Source organism: Vombatus ursinus, unplaced genomic scaffold, assembly GCF_900497805.2.
Source record: "Vombatus ursinus unplaced genomic scaffold, bare-nosed wombat genome assembly UNPS02014798.1, whole genome shotgun sequence".
Lineage (NCBI taxonomy): Eukaryota > Metazoa > Chordata > Mammalia > Diprotodontia > Vombatidae > Vombatus > Vombatus ursinus.
In genome coordinates this window covers 39461843-39484368 of record NW_020954576.1, presented here as the reverse complement: position 1 = coordinate 39484368, position 22526 = coordinate 39461843, and the positions used below count along the sequence as shown (strand labels likewise).

The 22526-nt window shown below is 36.6% G+C and overlaps 1 protein-coding gene across 7 annotated transcripts in view; it reads left to right on the top strand.

The window, feature by feature from the left end:
• The window catches only part of RPS6KC1 (ribosomal protein S6 kinase C1), a 200562-nt gene that overhangs the window by 147213 nt on the left and 30823 nt on the right, over positions 1 to 22526 (top strand). For 4 of the 7 annotated variants that reach the window (XM_027871046.1, XM_027871045.1, XM_027871049.1 and 1 more), the window contains 2 exons: positions 15144 to 16757; positions 17029 to 17118. In XM_027871046.1, the coding sequence (XP_027726847.1) occupies positions 15144 to 16757; positions 17029 to 17118 (1704 nt within the window). Of the gene's footprint in view, positions 1 to 15143; positions 16758 to 17028; positions 17119 to 21760; positions 21911 to 22526 lie in introns of all 7 variants that reach the window. The other 3 variants (XR_003569901.1, XR_003569902.1, XM_027871047.1) reach the window with 2 other exon arrangements.

The following is a 22526-nucleotide window of genomic DNA, read 5'->3' as shown; positions in this document are numbered from 1 at the left end:
CTGGAAGACCTGGGTTTGAATCTTGCTTCTGATATTTATTAGCTGTGTAACTTTAGGCAAGTCGCTTAATACTTCCCAGTTTGAGTTTCCTGGCCTATAAGGTGAAAGGGTTAGATCAGATCACCTCTAAAATTCCTTCTAGCATTAAACCTGTGTGCCTTTTAATTCTCAACCTAGTGCTGTTTTCATTATACTATTCTCTGAAGTATTAAAAAATCACTGATGTTAATTTAGTGATAAGTTTTTATTTTCAAGATTCAACATTAAACTGTTCAGGTTAATGTATACAGTTAGCTAGGCAATATTGATATTCATGGGAATTTGTATTTTACTTTAGTGTTAATATTATAACTGTAAACTTAAGCAATTTGTGATTTTATATTTAGATTTAATGAATTTTACAATGTTTAGATTTAAAGAACAGAAAAATTAAAAATTGCTACCAGTAAGTTAAAACTATATTTTAAGTATATATTTAAGTAGTGTTTGGTCTTTCTGACTTTTAATGTATATAATTCCTGTGTTTTTCTTTAAAGCCATACTAAACTTATGGAAGCTTGCCCCAGCTTTTAGTTAATAAAATTAAAGTTAGTTAACAGAAAAATTAAGTCCAGAATATTAATTTGTTAGGCTGTCTTAGAGGAAGCTGAAATAAATGACTTTTCTCTCTAGGTAAAGAAGTTTTATTTTGTATTGAAAAGTATGACGGTGCCAAACCTGCATTGCTAGAGGGCATTTCCTTTTCTGGGTTCCCCGTACCACTGAAATCAAGCTCTAGTTCCTGTGCCTATGGAAAAGCCCGTATTAAGTCTTTGGACACAAAGAAAAAGACGTCTTCAATATATCTTCTCCCAGAGACTTCAGATTTATTCCTTTTCTTAAAGGATGCAAATTTTACTATGGCCAAGAGGGGAAAGGACTGTACCTCTGATTGCACTGGTAGAGGGAAATTCAAGGTGAAGAAATTCAAGCTAGCAGTGCAGGTCAGCATCTTTTTTCTGGCCTTGAGCACTGAGAAACTTGACTTGCTGTGGGTCACCTAGCCAGAATATATCAGGTGTAGGACTTGAGTGGAGGGCTTCCTGTCTTGAAGGCCCAATCCCTCCAGCTACTCTACCTCTCTTGGAGGTACTGTTGAAAACTTGAGAAGGTTCTTCCAAGAAACTCCATGAAACAAACAAAACCTTCAGCGTGATGATGTTTTTATTTATTTACTTTTTTTAGTAAAATGATGGTAAGCTCTAATATATGATTTTTTTCCTAATATTATCCTGGCTGGAAATTTCAGAAATAAATGCTTTATGAAAGGAATTAGAGGTTTTCCCGGAACATCAAAGTTTGAACAATAATAGCTATCTTTCTGAGAGAAAACTGAACGTAAATTATCTAAAGTAGTATTTTCATTGAATTTTCATAGAACTCAACAAATTTTACATCAAATTACAGATTTTGCATTTATAGCAAATTACTGAAGGAAAGCTGGTACTGTTCTGTACCTTCATGTTTGGGTACAGCAGGATTTGAATCAGAAGGATTTGTTAATGCTGATAAAGATAATCACGGGCTTATTTAAAAGACATCAAATACTATATTTTTGTAATGAGGTTTATAATAAACATGGAAGAAGGTATCAGATTTGATATGTAAGATTTTTACCTTAGGTTGCTAATATTAATGATGATCATAATAGCCAACATTTATTTAGTGCCTTCAGGTTTACATAGTGCTTTACAAATATTTTCATTTGATTCTCACAGCATCACTGGGAAATAGGTGATGTTATCCCCATTTTACAGGTGAGGAAACTGAGGTTGAGAGAAGTTAAGTGATTTTCTAAGGGTCACACAGCAAGTGACTATTTGAAGCAGGATTTGAACTTGGGTCTTTCCTACTGCAGGTCCAGCACCCTTATCAATTATACCACCTAGCTGCCTATATTAATTAATAATATTTAATTGACAGTGCATATAACAAATTCATTAATATTAATTTTAAGCAGAATAGAATCTCATGTTCTTCGACCCACTGGGCCAGAAGGGGAAATAGGCGTGCTTCTTGCTCCTCAGTGTCATTTTCATGTCTCTCTCTTTTCTCTCTCTCTCTTTTTCTCTCTCTCTCTCTCTCGTTTTCACTCAGTTGTCTTGCCTTCTTTATATCATCACCTTATCCAGATCCTGATGGCTGTTATCTGCTGTCCCCCAGGTCATCCTTCCCCCTTTTTTTGAGGAATTCATGACCTAGCTCACAGTCCTCCCCACTCCAGTTTCTGTCCTTACACTTAAGGACTTAAGCTTACATGTTGATATTTCCTAAGTACCCTTTTTTTCTTGGTCATTAGGCTATTCAACTCATACAGTCTGCACCATTACTCCACATCAACCGCAAATAGTTAGGTATCTTTGATCTACTTGTCACTCATAAATGTTCCATGTCCACAGTCTATAATACTGGCATTCCTTTATTTGACCATAAGCTCTCTTGACCCTCACTTCTCCTAAACTTACTCTTTATCTCTACTGCCTCCTGTAGTCACTGTACCACTTCATGCTTTCCTGGGGCATTACTCTTAATATGGCCTTACTTTCCTCAGTTCAAAATCTTGACACTTTAGTTAAAAAGTTCAACTTTTAACTGTACATGAACACCTTATTGCCTTACTGCTATTTATCCCTTTGCAAATCTTAACCCTGGATTATTTCTGACATCTTCCTTCTTCTCTCTTGTTTATACTTGAGCACTACTAGAGGAAGCCTTTTACCCATGCTGATTGGGTCTACCTATCCATTCTCAACTGGGAGCTCACTGATGCGTGCCAGTCACTGTATCTGGAGACTCTCTTCTCTCTCTAAAGCCTACTTCTAGCTTTATCAGGCCCCTGTCATCACCACCACTTTCCCCTTCTCTCTCAACAAGGACATCCTTCACTAATTTGCCTAATATTTCACTGAAAAAAACACGACTATCTGTCATGAGTGCCCTCTCCCCAATTTTGTACTTTAAATCTTTTCAGGATAATCCTCCGTCTTCTTCTTTGCTCCAGTGTCAGAGGTTGAGGTTATTGCCTTTCTCCTTAACAACACCAACCCCTTGCCTTGTGTCTTTGATCCCATTCCTACTTGTAACTTGTCCCTTTGATCATCCCTTAATTTTTCCTAATGCAAAGGTTCTTTACCTTTTTTATGTCGTGGAACCCCTTTGACAGTCTAGAGAAGCCAATGGACTACTCAGAATAATGTTTTAAAATTCATTAAATGAAATACTTAGGATTACAAAGGAAAACAATTATATTGAAAAAGTTATCAAAATATTTATTTTAGAATATATATTAAAAAAAGTTCAAAGACCTTAGGTTAAGAATGCTTGTCCTTCTATATTCCTTTTTTCTCTTTTTTCCCATATGCCAACAAAACAGAACAAAACTACACTCAAACCCTGTGTTTGTTTCTGTTAACTCCCTCTGTGACCTTTGAAGATAGTGGGATTTTGAAGGAATACTAATCTCTTCTCCCCTTAGCAAAATATAAATTCTTTATTATTTAACTCTTTCTAATTGCTCAAGTGTATTTATATTGCTAAATTTCTCTTGTTCTATGGGTTTTATTTCCAAGATAGTACCAGGCTGTAGTCTTTTCATCAGGAATGCTTGGAAAGTCCTCTATTCTATTAAAGGTCTATTCTATCCCCTTTCCCCCACCCCCGGTAGAATATAGCACATAAAACAGTTTGTTTATTTTTTCTCTTTTGGAAAAACATTATACTCTAATTTTTTTTTTTCTTTACAAAAGTTGTAGCATAGTCTTGCCTGATCCTGATCGTGGTCTTTTAGTGGTCTTTCTTTCTGGCTGCTTGCAGAATTTTTCTTTAACCTGGAAGCTCTATTTTGGCTATCATGTTCCTGAGTGTTTTTCAATTTGGAGTTTCTTTTTAGGAGGTTACCAAAGGGATTCTTTCTATCTTGACTTTGTCTTCTGATCTAGTAGTAGATCCCAGCAATGTTCTTTTATGATTTCTTAAAAGAATAGATTCCAAAGCTTTTGTTTAATCATGATTTTGAGGGGCTTATGATTCTTAAATTAGGTCTCCTTGTTTTGTTTTCCATTTCAGTTTTTTAAATAATAGGTATCTTACATGTTTTTTCCCGCAGCCTTTTGTCTTTGTTTTAATATTTCTTGTTGTCTTGTTTCAATCATTGAATTCTATTTACTCCAGTCTGTTTTTCAGAGTCTGCTTTTTTGGTGGAGTTTCTACCTCTGTTTTAAGTTATTTATTCTCCTAAATTTTTTTTCCTCAAAGAGCTTTAATTTCATTTAAAAAATCTTTTGCTTAATTTCTTCAAGCCACTATTGTAGTTCTTGTGGCCAAGCCATTCTTTTCTCTGAGATTCTACTTTGACTTGTTGTGAAGTTAACCTTTTTGTGGGTTAGTCCCTTGGCTTCTTTTAATTCATAGCATTAATTGTTTATATTCAGTGTTTTCCTTTCTTTGCTCCTATCTCCAGCCTCTGTTTCTGCATTGGGACTTTATGTGAAGACCAGCCTCTGCTTCCTCCCATACAATTGGATGATGTGGGCAGGATTTGTTGGGATGCTGCTGCTATTCTGATTGGGAGTATGGGGAACCAGGCCTCATGCTCTGCCCCAGTCGCCAGTTTCTTCCCTTTCTTCTGGTTGCCCAGTGTGGATATTGGAATTGTCTCTTCTCTGTTTTCCTTCTTACCAAACCCCTAGCCAGGAGTTAGTTCTCTCTCTTGCTGTGGCTCTGATAACCCCCCATTCTCTTACAGAGTAACAGTGATCTCAGGCCTCTTGCAAAGTCCCCCAGAACTTATGTCCTTGTTTTGAGTTGTCATTAGGCTTTCAAGAAACTTTTAAAACTTGTCAATGAACTTTTAGTAAGTGCAGGCCATGCTGCTTACTGGGGATACAAAGAAAGGTGTAAGAATGCCTTCCTGTGGAGCCCCACAATATAATTGTAGAAGGTAACACATTAAAAAAAGTGGAAAAGATCAGAGTTGGGACCCGAGGGTGGGGGAGGGGGATGATGACATTCTGCAGTGGGGTAGGAAATTATCTGAGAAAATATGAATTTCGGAGTTGATTTCATCTTGCAAAATGTTGAGTTTCTAGAGATCATGAAGTCCAAGAGACCAGCTGGGTGGGAAATGATGAGGCTTTGTGTTTTTTTGTTTTGTTTTGTTTTGGTTTTTTTGCTGAGGCAATTGGGGTTAAATGACTTGCCCAAGGTCACACAGCTAGTCCATGTCAAGTGTTTGGACTGAGGCCAGGTTTGAACTCAGGTCCTCCTGACTTCAGGGCTGGTGCTCTATCCACTGTGCCACCTAGCTGCCCAAGGCTTTGTGTTCTTACTGTGGCTCTGAGTGTTCTGAGGCCTGCACTAATCTGTCTTGTCTCTCAGGGGCTATCTCTGTCCACTTCAGTTAAGCCAGAGCAGTTCAGACACCAATTATTGGGTTTTATCTTAGCTTCAACCTCCCCTGGCACAGTGCTGTTCAGAACACCTGCATATTTCAGGCCTTATGAAACTGTGTTAGGTTTAGGCCCTCTGGAGCAAGCCAGTTAGAGAGGCCACAGGCCTTTTGGCCACAAGCCCCTTGGTGCATCCTCACTCAGTGTTCTCAGGTACAAGGCCATTTTTTGGAACACAAACTGGCTTCTGCCTCCCTTGTTGTGACACCTCTCGGAGTACCTGTAGGGTTCTGACTGGCTTTTTGTGCAATTCTAGACTAGTTGCAAGAGCTTATTGCTAATTTTTGTTTGGTCTTCTTGATCTTTGATCTCTTTGGTACGCATTTATGTATGTATATATGTATGTATGTTTACATTAATTCATTTTTTCATTTATTTTAGTGTATTGTTTTCATTTACATTATCATATTCATTGTGTATGTTTTCTGACTTCTGTTTACTTCATTCTGCATCTGTTCATACAAGTCTCTCATCTCTTTCAAAATTCCCTGTATGTCCCATATACATTTGAGTGCAATAATATTGCATTTCACGATTACAACACACCTTGTTCTGCCATTCCCTACTTGATGGGAACCAACTTTTATTTTAGTATTTATGCTGTGTTTCCTATCTGCCTTTATCTTTCTTGAGATATAGGTTTTTTAAAATTAAATTTTAATTTTTCAATTATTTGAAATACTAATTTTTTGATTAGCAAGGATAATTGTACTGGAGATGGGGAACTTTGTAACAAATAATCATAGTCAAGAAAAACAAATTCCCATGTTGGCCATGGCCAACTAACCATGTGTGTTTTATTCTCTATATTAGTCTATTACCTCTTTGTCAAGAGGGGGATAGCATTCTTCATCATGAGTCTTCTCTAATCTTGATTGATCATTTTGTTGAACAGAGTTCTTAAGTCTTTCAAAATTGTTAATTTTTACAATGTTAATGTTAAAGTATAAATTATTCACCTGGTTCTGCTTATTTTACTTTGCATTTATATTTATATATTTAAATTTTTGTTTATTACATATAAATATATTTATATATTATATATTTATATAAGTCATCCAGGGTTTTTCTTGAAACCCTCTCTTTTTTCATTTCACTGGGCCTGGAATCAGGTAGACCCATCTTCCTGACTTCAAATCTGGCTTCAGATACTTACTAGCTGTGGGACCCTGGGTAAGTCAGTTAACCCTATTTGCCTTAGTTTCCTCATCTGTAAAATGAGCTGGAGAAGGAAATGGCAAAGGACTCTAGTGTCTTTGCCAAGAAAACCTCAAATAGGGTCATGGAAAGTTGGGCATGACTGCAATAACTGAACAACAACAAAAAATTCCCTTACATTCATAAGCCATAATTTGTTAAGTCATTCCCTAATCAATGGGCGCTTCCTTATTTTTCAGTTCTTTATCCCCACAAAAAGAGCTAGTGTGTGTGTGTGTGTGTACACAATACAGATCCTTTTCCTCTTTAATCTTTTGGGCTTCTTGGGTTGTGTGATGTTGCCTAGGAGTGACGTTGCTTGGTCACAGGGTATGTATAGGATAGTAATTTTGGGGGCATAGTTCTGAATTATTTTCTAAAATGGCTATACTAATAATTTACAGTACATTAGTATATTTTCCTGCAGCCCTTCCAGAATCTGTCATTTTCTTTTTTGTCAGCTCTGTCAGTCTGATGGATGTGATGTAGAACCTCAGAGTTGCTTTAATATGCATTTTTCTGATTATTAGTGATTTTGAAGTTTTTTCATACAGTTATAGATAGGTTGGATTTCTACCCTTAAGAGGACCAGGTGGCTGCCTATTCGTATCCTTTGACGATTTATCAATTGAGGAGTGATTCTTATAAATTTGAATCAGTTCTTTATATGTCTTGGAAATAAGACTTTTATTAGAAAAACTTGCTGTAGTTTTTTTCTACCAGTAAAACTGGTTCCCCAGAATCATACAGAGTGTCTAAGGCCAGATTTGAATTTGGGTCTTTCTGACTTCTAGGCCCAGCACTCTATCCACTTTACCACCTAGCTGCCTCTGAAGTAGCTACTTATAAACAAGTTATATACAGATTAAAATGGAGGTAATCAACAAAAAGAAGTCCCTAGAATTAAGAGGATCAAGAAAATGCAAGAGTGAAGACAGGAAAGTCAGGAAGTAGAGTCAGGGAGGGAAAACACTGCAGGCATGAAGAATAGCCATTGAAAATACACCTACATGCAGATAGACGGTCTTCTGGGGGAAACAATAAGGAGGCCAGTGTCACTAGATCACAGAGTACATGAAGGGGAGTAAGAGGTAAGAAGCTGGAAAGGTAGGAAAGGGCCAGGGCTTTAAAACCCAAATAAAGAATTATACATTTCATCTTAGTGATAAAAGGAAACCCCTGGAGTTTATTAAATAGGAGAGGTGGGGTGAAACGGTAAGACCTTTGCTTTAGGAAGATCATTTTGATAGCTTAGTGGAGGATGGACTGGAGTAGGGATAGCCTTGAGACTGGGAGACCAACTGGCAGCCTGTTGCAGTAGTCTAGGCATGCGGTGTTGAGGGCTTGCACCAAGGAGGTGGCAGAGTCAGAGGAGAGAAGGGAATATATACGAGATGGTAGGATTAAAAGGAGTTGGCAGTAGATTGCATGGGAGTGGGGAGGTGGGGGAAGAGTGTGGACTTGAAGATGATATCTAGGTTGGGAGCCTGAGGGACTGGGAGGATGGTAGTGCCCTCAGCAATAAAAGGTGAGTTAGAAAAAGGGGTGGGTTTAGGGGTTAGTAGGTTCAGTTTTGGACATGTTGAGCTTCAGCTGTCAATGGGACATCCAGTTTGAGATGTCTAATAGGTAGTTGGAGCTGCAAGACTGGAGGTCCACAGAGAGGTTGGGCTTCATAAATAGATTTGAGAATCATCGTCACAGACTTGATGATCAAATCCATAGGAATTGAGATCACTAAGTGAAATAAAATAGAGGAAGAAGAGAAGAGAATCCAAGACAAAGCCCCACAGGATACCTTTGGTTAGCAAGTGTGACTTGGTTTAAGATCCAGTAAAGGAGACTGAGAAGCCATGGTCAGTTAAGAGGGAGCCAGGAGAGAATAGTGTCGTGAAAACCTGGAAAGAAGAGAGTATCAAGGACAAATAGGTAGATTGACAGTGTCCCAGGCTTCAGAGAGGGCAAGAATTATGAGAATTGAGAGAAGGCCATTATATTTGGCAATTAAGAGATTATAAATAACTTTGGAGAGAGTAGTTTTGGTTGAATGATGATACAGAAGGCCATACTGCAACAAGTTAAGAAGAGAGGTGAGAGGAAAGGCACCTATAATAGATGACCTTTTCATGTTTAGCCACAAAAGGGAGATGAGATAGGGGTTGATAGCTAGAAGGGTTGGATAGATCAAGTGGGGGATTTTTGAGGTTAGGTCATGTGTCCATTGTCTTGGTATTTGGTCTGAAGTGTGCATTTCATCCTAATTTCTGACAGACTGCTGCCTAGTTTTTTCTAAAAGTTTTTGTCAAATAAGTTAGTCCTTACCAAAGATGAGCTGAAACCTTTGCGTTCGTAAACACTAGCCACTTGGTTCATTTGCTTATGATCTGAATCATCTCATGCCCCTTTAGGTATTTGCTGGAAAACTGGGCTTCTTTACAAATGTTCATATCACCATCTTACATGGAAGTTTAGGCAAAGGTCCTTACTAATTTTTGACCTTACTTTTTCCACTGGCTCCTTCCCTCTTGTCTTCAAACATGCATAAATCTCTCCCCTCCATAAACTTTCACTTACCCTACCATTTTCTTTAGGATGGTGCAGTCAATAGAAATCCTGGAGTCAGAGGATCTTGGTTCAAATCCTGCCTCTGATGCTTTACTTCATATGTGATGTGAGGCAACTTAATCAACTTCACTGAGTCATGATTTCAAATCAAGATGTTGGATTAGATGGCCCTTGAGGACCATTCTAGAATTCTAGATCTATGATCCTGTGATCCTATGATCATCTTATATCTCTCTTCTTTTTTATAGCCAGATTCTTAGAAAAAGCTCTCTGTACCTGTTCCCTCTAGTTTATCACCTCCACCTCACTTGTCAACCCATTGCAATCTGGCCTCCATCACCACCATTTAACTTAAACTGCTGTCTACAAATTGAGTGATCTTTTTTTCAGTACTCATCCTTTTTAACTTGTCTATAGTGTTTAACTCAGCTAGCCCCTCCTTCTGGTTACTTTCTTCCCCCCGGGTTTTTAGTTCTCTTCCTGTCTGTCTTGGTCTCTTTTGCAGTTTCATCATCCATCTCTATCCCCCTATGCATAAGTGTACCCCAAGGTGCTGTTCCATTCTTTCTCTTGTTCTCATTAGTTCCCATGGACTCAACTGTCATTTCTATGCAAATTACTCAGAATACACACACACACACACACACACACACACATTCTATATGTAAAGATATCTTATATAGATATTCTACATAGGACATAGATCTGTGTAGATCTTCTCACTCTTTTCTTAACCCCTTACAATCCGGCTTCCAACCTTATTTCCAAATTTACCAATAATCTCTTAGTTGCCAGATCCTCTTCTCAATCCTCATTCTCCTTGACCTCTCTTCAGCCTTTCACACAGTTGATACCCTTTTCCTCCCTGAAAATCCTTCCTCTTTAGGGTTTTGGGACATCATTCTCTCGGTTCTTTCTTCTCTTACCTATCTGACTGTTCCTCAGGCTCACAATCTAGTGCTTAGAATAGTGCCTGGCACATAATATGCTCTTAATAAATGTTCATATATACACATATGTATGCATATCTGTATATGTATATATATTATAGTATACCTACACCATTGCATATTACATAATTAATAGGCTAATTATACTATATAATTAATATATGATAGATAATGTCTTTATTAGAGTACATATTATATGCACATATGTGAATATATATTATATATATTATATGCACAGAGAGAGAGAGAGAGAGTGTGTGTGTGTGTGTTTGGATGTCTAACTGCCCCTTATACTTTTCCAAATGGATGTCTCATAGATATCTCAACATCAACAGGCCCCAAACAGAACTGGTTATATTTCCCCTTAAACTTGCTCCTTTTCCTAATTTCCCCATTTCTGGAAAGGATGCCTCCATTGTTCTGTTCATCTAGTTTGCAACTTTGGAGTTATCTTTGAAACTTCATTTTTCCTCATCCCCTAGCTTATTAGTCTTGTATAATCTACCTCCTCAAATCCCTTGCATCATCCCTTTTCTCTGTATTTTGCATTCTGTATCACCCAATCTAGTCCCTGATTACCTCTTGCCTAGACTGTTGCAATAACATCCTAATTGATTTCCCTCCTTTTAGTCTGTCCTCTCCCAAGTCTGTTTTTCACAGCCGCTAGGTTGATATTTGTAAAGCCCGGGTCTGACCATGTCACACCCTTCTCCTGAAGCTTTAGTGCTTTATCTTATTGCTTCTAGGATAATATACAGACTACTTTATCTGGCATTTAAGGGCCTTCGTAACACATAACTCCCTCTTATTTACTTTGTGCTAGCCTCCCTCCCTCTCCTCAACTTCTCAGAATTCCTAGGTGCCTCCTCCTTCAGGAGGCCTTTGCTGTTTCCCTCCAGTCTTAGTGCTCTCTCTTCCCAAATCATTATGGACTTAACTTAGATGTAGTATGTATTTACCTATTAGTATGTTGTGTATCATAATATAATGTAAATTCCTTAGTGGCAAGTGTTGTCTTTGTATCCTCAGTGCCTAGCACATTAATTGGCACCTAGTAGGTGCTTAACAATTGATTATTGATTGGGTGATTGAGTCATGTTACAACATAGATAATTATTTCATAATTTATATGTACCATGTACCAAAGTATACTTCCTGAGACATAATTTCAAACACTCAAATCATAATATAACAGTGTTGTTCTCTTCTCCTGAGAAGAGACAAGAAGCTGGGAATCAATAGGAAGCTATTGTATTGTTCCATGGGAAAGGTTATGAGGATCTGATGTAGAGTTGAGGTTTTGTGAGTGTAAAGAAGGGGATCAGTGAAAGATATCACATTGAGTTGTGTTTTTTACAAATGGTTAAAACAAACAAACAAACGAACTTCAACTAGTCCTGTGTGGTGGGAAAGCCAAATATGCCCCCATTTTGTAGAAAAGTGTGACTCAAAGAGACTAAGTGTCATGACCCCAGGTGACAAAGCATTGGAGCCACTACTTGAACACAAAACTTTTGGGCCTTAGTCTAGTTGTCTCTAGGAAAAAGACAGAAATTTTGTGAATGAGAAATCCTAATGAGAATCTGTGTTCTTAAGGTTTTTTTTTCTAAGATTTGAAGAATAAATAATATAAATGATATACCAAAATTTTAAAGTGTTCACAATTCACGTTTAGCTAAAATGTTTTAGAAAACATGAGAAAATGTTTAGAAAACATGAAAAATACTTCCAAACAAGAGATGTTCTGCAGGAGCCTATTAGATTTGAAGTTTTTTAGGACTTAAAGTGTTTGTAAATCACTGTTAGTAATGATTTAAAGACTGGATGTGTAGTTCTTAGAGCCTTTTTAGCTATTGTTTCATGATGGTAACTGTAGTCCCATAGTTCAGTTGCTGGACACACTAAAAGGCACTACATCTCACTAATGGGTTATCATTCCATGCAAAACAGATGGCAATGGTTCTAGGTGCCAGTGATTACTTATTCTAAAGAGAATATCAATATTTCTTTCCTGCTACATTGAATAAACTCTGGGTTTTGTAATTTCTGAAAGCAACACATCTTCAAAAAAGAGAACATGACTCAATCTCACAACATCTTTTCAGGAACAGAAATATATAATAAGAACAGGACAAGCCAGAAAAATAGATAATGAATTTAGATTAAACTTTGATAGTTTTTTCCCTTGGTAGATACTAACTGAAGAAGGTGTTAACAGTTAGTACAGTTTTGTAGATAGAACCAAGACTTTTATTTGCCAAATACAGGGTTTGAAAATTTCTGATGAAACATCTAGCTATATTAACTATTTTACCATTTTATAAAGTTGAACCTTGCCTCCAACTTCACTTTGTAATGTTTACATTATTTAAAGATACTTTAAAAATTAAGACCAGATTATCATGCTATATCTAGGAAAATTCTCATTAAATTTATTAGAAAGATACTCCACAATTATGTAGATATTTTTATATATGCTATGTTTTATATGTACTATGTTTAAGATAGATTCTGTAATATATTAATTATATAATATAATTAACACGATTATGTAATGTATAATAATATATATGCTATATATACTATAATATATATACATACACATACAAACATACATATGTGTATATGAATATTTATTAAGAGCGTATTATGTGCCAGGCACTGTTCTAAGCACTAGGTTGTGAGCCATAATTATGTAGAGGACTTTTGTTTCTACCTGTAGAAATGAGTCCCTTTTATCTATATGTGACTGAAGTCCACATAATCATTTTCTTTCCTTAAAAAATTCTGGTTGTGTTTTATTTGTTTTGCTTCATAAGCAAATGATATATCCTTAAGATAAGTAGAATTAAGACTAGTCACATTTTTAAATATCATAAATGTTTTGTCTATTTTTCAGCTTATCTGTACAATAAAATTATGATTTTATTTTTCATAATATAGTTTTGACTAGAAGGAATGCAAGGCACTAGGGTCAGAGTAGGTAATTTATGTTAGTGTGGTATAGATAAGGTAAATCATTTGGAATATGAGTATTTCTCTGTAATAGTATTATAGTGGGAGGAGCTGCATAAATGTTAGTAAGGAACCAGGAAGGCAGTGAAATGAGACAACTTTATTTTATGAATAGGTAAATTTGAAGCAGTATGTAAAGATCAAAGTTTTAAGTTAGTAGAGGCAAATGGCAGACATTAAGAATAGTTTAGGGAGAAAAGGAAGTGCATGGTTTGGAACTTTTGGAAATATCAGAGGAAAATAGGTGAAAACCCCTGAGTATCCTCTTTTAGATATTGACAAAAGGAAAAGGAAAATTTGTAGAATAGTATCTTTCTAGGGAAAAAATAAGAAAAAGAATGAGATATGCATAGACTTCACATAAATATTCTTTCCTTTTCTTTTTTTTTCTTCCCTTCCTTTCTTCTTTTCCTCCCACTCCCCCTTCCTTACCTTCCCTTCCTTCCCCTCTTTTCCTCCTCTTTCTCTCCCCTCTCTTCTCCTTTCCTTTCCCCTCCCTTTCCTTCTTCTTTCCTCCCTTCCCTTCCTTCCCCTCCTTTTTCTCTTTCTTTTTCTTTTTCTCCTTCTTCCTCTCTTTCTTTTTATTTCTCTTTCTTTCTTTCTTTCTTTCTTTCTTTCTTTCTTTCTTTCTTTCTTTCTTTCTTTCTTTCTTTCTTTCTCTCTTTCTCTCTCTCTCTCTCTCTCTCCCCCTCTCTCTCTCTCTCCCTCTCTCTCTCTCCCTCTCCCTCTCCCTCTCCCTTCCCCTCTCTCCCTCCCTCTCTCCTACCCTCCCTCCCTCCCTTCCTTCCTTCCTTCGTTCCTTCCTTTCTCTGTTTTGGAGGATCAAAATGTTTGAGCAAACACTCTGAATCCATGGGAAGTGGGCTTTTTTTTTCTTTTAGTGCTTCATTGAATTTAGTCAACTCTAGGTGCATAATGCTTAATAATGATAATACAAATGTATTGACTGAACTGCTTTTCCATATTAATGGAAGGATTTGTTTTTGATGCACCTTTCTTCAGTCTCTATTTTGGAAACTGCAATTATTTTTGCTCAAAATATGCTCCCCCTTGTTGCTGAATTTAAGGTTATTAAAATTTTTTTTTTTAGATTTCTATACTTTGTTCATAGTTATGTTCTTATCTGATAAAATTAGGTATATGCATCTAATTACATTTTACCCACTAGTAGATGAGGTAAGATTTCAAAGCTAAAGCAAGTTATTGGGAAATAACCATATAAAAGATATTGCTGTTAAAATACTTGGTTCACTGGCATGGATTGATTTCTCTAATTTTAGTTTTTATAGATCCCTGATACTATATTAGCTTGACTCACTAATGGGCTTTACTTGATCTTACATAGCGCATGTTTTGGAGGGGGAGAATTATTAGTATGTCATTTGTAAAGGCATAATTATATACCAGATAACAAATCTAGCCTCTAACCTTAGATTGGGCATTTTAAAAATGGAATAGCATTGTTGATTTTTTTCACCATGGAATACAATTTTGAATAACATTTATTTATGTATTCCACTTGACCCAAGGGGTCATGCTTGAAAAAATTCATACATAAACAAATCAAAACATAATCAGATGTTTCCATCATCTAGTTATATTAAACTGTAAAGCAAACTAACTGTAAGCTTTCATACTAGTGTTGTAACTAGTGCCCCTTTAAATGAAGAAATTGGTTCTTATTTTTCATAATCACTGGCCTTCAGAAAATTTATTTAAAACCACCGTTACTAGTAATCAGCAACTAAAGTTCTTTCTTAAGCGTGCTGCTTTAGAAAGTTAGTTATTACTAAACAAGCTATTCCTCTGTTTAAACAGTGACCTCTTTTTTTTCCTTCTTTATACTTAGAGTATGGTGAATTTCCATTCTGATAAGACTGTCTTGATTGTTGTTGCCTGAGATTTAATTTCTTTTTGTTCTTTTTTGTAGGTGGAAAATTGTGGTCCTACGTTAGTAGATTCTTAAATAGGAGCTCAGAAGAAAGCCTCAACATTCAGGAAGTCAGAAAGTCTACTCTTGCTGAAGTTCGTCTGCAGCAGCCAACTCCTAGTTCTAAGGACAGTAGCAGCTTGGAATCCAGAGGCAGTGATGGAGGCAGCACGCTCAAAGTTCTGCGTCTGAAGACTAGTCTTACGCCAAGTTCCCAAGAGGACAGCAGTAACCAGGAAGAAGATGGCCAAGATGGCTCTCCCAAATGGCCAGATTCTGGCTCAAGTTCAGAAGAAGAGTGCACTACCAGCTATTTAACATTATGCAATGAATATGGGCAAGAAAAAATTGAACCTGGGTCCTTGAATGAGGAGCCCTTGATGAAGATTAAGGGAAATGGTGTTAGAACCAAAGATACAGGAAGCTTACCAGCTCATTTTGCTCCTGGCAGTGATAACCTCAGCTCTCAGTTGACTTCTCAGGAACTAAAATTTTTCACCGAAGATGCCAACTGTGAAGTAGCTAGCCCACCAAGAATATCAGATTCTCTTAGTAGATCAAAGAATAGCCCTATGGCATTCTTTAGGATAGATAGCAAGGATAGCACTAATGAACTCTTTGGACTTGATTTTGGTGAAAAGTTATATAGCTTGAAGTCAGAACCCTTGAAGCCATTTTTTGCCCTTCAAGATCAGGACAGTAGTTCAGGGAGTCTTGATGCTAGTGAAACTAGATTGGGGTTAAAAGCTCAGGACACCATCAGCAGGGGTTCAAATGACTCTGTCCCTGTTATTTCTTTTAAAGATGCTGCTTTTGATGATGTAAGTAGTACTGATGAAGGAAGACCCGATCTTCTTGTCAATCTGCCTGGTGTGTTGGAGCCAACAAAAGAAGCTGTGACTGAGGGGCCTGCTCAGTTGATACAGACTAATATAGGCATCTTAGAAAGTAAACTTTTAGAAGCTCCTGATGTTTTATGCCTCAATCTTAGCACAGAACCATGCCAAGGGCTTGAAGAAAAGGACACAGAGGCATCGAATGATCCCTGTAGTCACCAGTTCCATAGTAGAGAAGAAAAACACTATGCACAGGAGGGTACTAGGGCATTACTTATTGCTGCTATTGATCAGACCAGTTCAGGAGACAAGTCTTTGTTACTCAGTTCAGATGCTGAGTTTAAAGAATTTGAAATGGTTGCTCCCACACTAATTGCAAATAGTACAGAAGAAAGCCTATTCCTTATTTCTGATCCAGTCTCAGGTGCTAATGAATTTAATGTAAACCCAGACACTTTAAAAAAAGAAGAAGTATTGCTGTTTTCAGATCGAGCTGAAGACCCTGGTAAAGAAGAGCCAACTCCTTCTTTATTTCAGCTAGACCCAAAAGACACTAAGGCTAAGGGTGACAGTGGATTAACACTAGAAGGAGAGAAGGAAATACATCAGATTTTTGAGGACCTCGATAAAAAATTAGCACTAACCTCCAGGTTTTATATCCCAGAAGGCTGCATTCAAAGATGGGCAGCTGAAATGGTGGTAGCCCTTGATGCTTTACATAGAGAGGGAATTGTGTGCCGCGATTTGAACCCAAACAACATCTTATTGAATGATAGAGGTCAGGAACTTTTGCAAATGCATTTCTTTTTATTCGCTGTTGCTTCCAATTAACTGAGTAGGCGTTTTATCTTGTAATTAGTATCTTCATTTCCTGTCTAGAGCTTCATTATCAGTGCAGCAAATTCACCCCCAGTAATAGCTTCTAGTACTTAATGATGCCATTATTCTTAATGATACTGTTTTTAGCTACAAAAGGAGTAATTACAGTTCACTTCTGCAGAAAATGGAAGGGAAAAATGTTTTGATTTCTCCTGTCGTTTTGTTTTTAGGACACATTCAGCTAACGTATTTTAGCAGGTGGAGTGAGGTTGAAGATTCCTGTGACAGCGATGCCATAGAGAGAATGTACTGTGCCCCAGGTTAGAGCAATCACCTAAAATGTTTCACTTGAAAAGTATATCAGGGGAAGGGAGAAGAGTGAGAGGACTGGGGTGGGACCTCCAGGCTGGAGCAAAGGGCATTGGCTCAGCATGGAGGGCAGAATTGCTATTAATCCAGTAGCGGGTTGAAGTCTTTCCTGGGGCCATTCATCCCTGTGTCTCTTTTCTTGGTGCTATTGCCAGCTGCCCTTGAAGACTGACTGAGTCTTTGGTTATACCATACCTTGTCCTCTGTTCCTTGTAGATGTTCTCAGTGGTCTCATTTCTTGTCTCCCTCCCATTTTACCAAAATGGATTGGATTTTGATTTAAATCAGCCAGAAGACTTGTTTTAATCATTTTTACATCAAAAAACAAATGCTCATTATTTGTATGACCTTAGTATATATTTTTCACAATTTAGAAATACAATCATAGTTTTTTCGTCTGTAAGAATGAGGGGAGTTGAAATAGATAGTATTTAAACACCCTTCTGGTCATAGTTCTAAAATTTCTCTCATTTCCTCTCATAGAGCTTGTGTATTCACATACTCTCTTTTGTTTTGAATTTGTTCATACTAAAACCCAAATTTTTGGGGAAAAGCTAAGGCTGAGCTACTGTTTAGCTCAAAAGTATATAAGATTATTTTCCCCATAAAACTTATCTGTCAATCTACAACATAAAGGGTTGACATGACTGGATTCCTTCTACAAAATGCCTCAACTTTTTGTTCTTTATAAGGGCCATCGGGGAATGTGTCATGCTCCTTTTAACATATTGGTTTCATTACAAATAGTAAATGCTATTTAATGAGAGTAAAAATAGACAAGATGCTGGGCATTTTTTAAAAGCTGTAATATGTGACATTAGTGATGCACCAACCTGAGCTTTCAAAATGGTCTATTTAAAGTTGTAGTTTTTTGTTTGAAATTTTAGGGAACACAGATATTGTTGCTGTTGATGTTTCAGATCAGCTTGGTTAGTCAAGTATTTGTCATGATAAGTTTCTCCTGTCTGCCTTGTACTATCCTCACTTTGAAAAATTTGAGATTTGTTTCTGGTGTGTGTTAAATCCTTTGTAAACATATGCAGAAGCTTAAGCACACAAGTTGGCCTTGAGTTCATGATCCTTTCTACCTGTCATTAGTATAAATGGGCCAGTTGGAATCCAGGGGTCCTGTACCTTTTACCCAGCATTGAACCTCTTTGGATTGCTAAAGCTTCTTTGCTTGTCATCAGCAGTTCCCTTGAAAGGAGGCTCAAGCTGATAATATTGGAGTGATTAGCACCATTATTGATCTTTCACTCTATAACAGTTACCAAGTAGAGTAGTCTTGGCTTTCGCAGTGTCTTGTTGCAGTAACTGGAAAATATTGTGATATAAATACAACTGAAGAGTAGATGTCTTTAAGTGCAAATTTGTTTTAAGATCAAGTTCTATATTTGAGAGCAAGCAAAATTTTTCAGTCTTATAAGCAAATGTAAAGTAGTTTCATCATACTTCATGAGTTTGAATTTCTTTTTTTCTCCCCTTCCTGTTTTCTCATCCTACCCCAAATTAATACAGTTGGGTAGCTGTACTTTCTGAGTGCCATAGAGTACATTTTTTACCTTCCTCCAGTAGATTGTTGTACCGTCTTTTGAAATGTTATTAGTGTGATTCAGTAAATGGGAGAACAAAATCACTTCATAATGAAAAGGACACCTTGATCAAATTTCTTTATTGAGCTTGTTGTCTTGTTCTCTCTCTCTCTCTTTTTCTCTCCTCTCTTTCTTCTTTCTCCCTCTCCCTTTTCCCCCTCTCAAAATATGCATGCTTATCTGCCCCTATCTTATTTTGATAAGGAATAATTTTATAGGTAAAAGTGTACATTAATATTACACAATAACTGCAATCATTTACAAGGGAGTTGCAGGGAAGTTCAGTTTGAGGTGCTTGTTTTGAGTGAAAACTGAGGAATTATCTGAATGAAATTTCCTGAAGTAGAGTGCTAATAGAACAATGTATGTAAGGTGAACTTTTGTTGATTTTCCATAGTTTCCTTTTTTAATGGATACAGCAAAGTTCTTAACTTTGGTTGATGTTTTTCATACTACCTCCTTATTTTTATACATCCAGTGAGACATCAGAAACTGTTCAATGGTGCAATTTGCCATTGTAGATTATTTTCCTGTTCGTTTTCATATTTACAATGTATTGCAATTATGGAAACTATTTATTTCAAGCAAAACTGCACTGGGTTTCATAATATGCCTTCAGTTCTGTGTAATTATATATTTCATTTGATCCTGGGCATTTTCAAAAATGCCCATTTTAAGACAACTCTCCTAAGAAATTATGTTTCTCATAATTCACCAGCAGGTGGCATTCTACCATTAATGGATTTTTGCTATCCAATTCTTTGGCTGCTTTCCTTTCCCCAGTATTAGATAAAAGCTGTAGACTGAAGAACGGCTTTGTTGTAATTATTTGCATAACAAGAATTGTACTTTCAAGCTTTGTGAGTTTCAAAATTGTTCTAGTATCATTGTATGCATTGACTAATGTGGAAAGCTCTACTCTTTGAATGGATTAATATCTTTTAAGTTAAGAGTGAAACAAATAAAAAAGTCAGTATGACTCAAAATTAGTGGTAACATTTTAATTTGCTCAAACCATATTGTTGAAGAATTCTAATCATAAAATCCAATTTTATTTTTTATATTTCAAGGAAGAAATATTTTGTTTCTTTTATAAAGGGCTAATAGTACTGATGGCAAAGTGCACCCCCCCCAAATTATGGAATAACATTTAAACTATTAGCAAATTAAAAATCAGTTTAGCATTTTATTGTCTTTTTATATACTTTCAGTAAATGTCAAAGGATTTGAAAGTGTCCCCCAGCCTTTACATCCTCATTGTTATTTTCTGAGTATTTCTAAAGCATGTTAAGCAGCTGATGTTTGGTTAGAAAGTAAAGTTGTCACAAGATTATGATGAGAATGATTCACTTATGTTTAAACAGCCCTTTGCCCCTATTACCTCCTACCCCCTACCCCTATCCCTCCTCCCTTCTGGGAATCCTTATCACATATTTGTCCTAAAAGCATTATCCACCTGCCCTGTACTTTATAATATCAGCGATGTATCTTTTTATCTTCTGGTTAATGTGCCTTGGTATTTTGAGAACATTTTCCAGTAACAGATTCGATTTACATGGACAGAAACTTGAGCAAATGCCAAACTAGCAGGGGGGCCATTATTCTGCTCTATAAATAAGTTTAAAAAAGAAACAAACACACACAGAAACCTGTGAATCAACATGTTTTGGTCTAATTGGAGGGAAAAGCAAGATAGATAAATTTTGAAATGCAAATGATCACCTTCTGTTATTTAAGTATAATTTTTGCCAACTTTGTGATCTTAGATTTAGAAAAGTCATTGCCATTTGAACAATACAGCAATCACTTTTACACTGTCAAGGAGGTTGGATATTCACAAGTTTCTAACAACTAAACAAAGAACTTTTTTTTAAACTATTGCCACTTTTTCTATACTTAAAAAAATATTCCACCAAACAACAAAAAGACAAAAAAACCCACCAAGCTTTATCAGTCTACATCTGTGAAAAAGCCAGCACATTAATGGCTGCAGCTGCAGCCTTATCAAGAGGGTCTGGAGCATACGAATTCACTGATCAAACCCAGCCCTGTTTTCAAAGTGGAAACCACTCCTTTTAGGTTTTCTTTGTGTCCTTAGATTATCTATTACAGTTCTCCAGAAAATGTTTCATTTCTGTGTCATCGTGTGTGGGTATATGGGTTGCTTTCACACGGGGGCAACACAAATCCCTGGCCTGGCAGGGAGAGTAAAGGAAAGATGTTCCTTGTAGAAGTGATCCTGTGGATATGGTAACACGTGATTCCAGTATTAAGGCTCCTAGAACCCTATCCCAGTATTCATCCAGGTGGATGACTGAATAGAAATTGAGATAAATTGGCTAGTTCTGTGATACCACCATCTATTTATCTGTTTTTCTATTTTTATTTATTTTACCATAGCCGGGAATTTTTAGGTGCTTAACTGACAGTAACTTCAGTTCTCACAATGGAGAGGCATTCTTTGCTATAGCTTTCTAAAGATTCTTCCCTAAGAGCAAAACTAAGAGAGAAAAAGGAGGGGAAATATTTTTTTTTTCCTTACCACTATTCTTCCCCCACTCTAAACAATCTGAGTATTGTACCATAAAAAATAGCATGAGAAGGGCATATAGTGTTAAACCTTTTATAGTCGAAGTCTATGCTAGCCATGCAAAATATAATCTGGGAAAGATGAGTAAGGTTGTACGTCTCTCAGAGTTTTCATGCTATTATAAAGCACTTAAACTCCTCTTTCTAGTCTTAAACAAGTTGATATGATCCCCTGCACCTCCATCAGTGTGTGTCCTTCACCTTCGTTTTCCACCCCATTATGAATCTTTGCAAATGCACCCTATATATCTCCTGCTTGAAATTTAAATGGATATTTCCCATTGAAAGCTTTCTAGAATTAAGAATTTGCAGGTAAATGTCTGTTTAAATTGAAGAAGTCCAAAATGCTTCATAACACAACCTGATCTCCATGCTCCCAGATGTCAGATGACGGCTTCGCTCTCTTTCTTAGGCGATTTCACACTAGGAAGCAGCTCACAGCTGACTGTGGAAAGCACAACATGAAAAATGCTGAAAACTGTCCGCAAAATTGGGTTTTAGAGCATGACATTTATTTTGCTGACAGCTTTTCCTCCGCCAGTCCTGTTTTACCAAATAATTTGTGAGTATATTTCTTTTAGATAATTTCCCTTGGTTCCTTCCTTTCCCCCGCCCCAACATGTATAATATTAGATACATTTATTTCATTTTGAGAATGATACTTTGTGTGATAGCTGTTTATTTGATGATAATTAAGAACCATGACACAGATCATGAATCCCTTAAAGTTTCATTGAATTGGAGTGGAGTTAGATTATTTAAAGTTATGGAAGTTAGAAAAATTAGATTCTAGTCCTGTATTTGCCACAGGCTCATGGAATGACCATGGGGCAAGTCATTAAATGTTTGTATCTCAGTTTTTCTGTCTATAAAATGGATGCTGTGTAGATAAATGATGTAGTAAATGGTTAGATAATGTAGCGCCTTTCTTCTCAAAGTCCAGTCAGAATCCAAGGTCACCTTATTATTCTCCTAGGATTATTCTCCTAGGATACTATCCCTAAGAATACAAATAATGATTCTTGATATTACTGGGGTTAAAAAGAGATGAAATAAGTTGGTAGAAGAGATGTTTTAACTATATGTGCATTATATTTATACACAAAGCATTAGTTTGTAGAAATGAAAGATTTAAGTAGCAGAAAGGGGATTAAGCAAAATTATTTTTCAATTCCCTT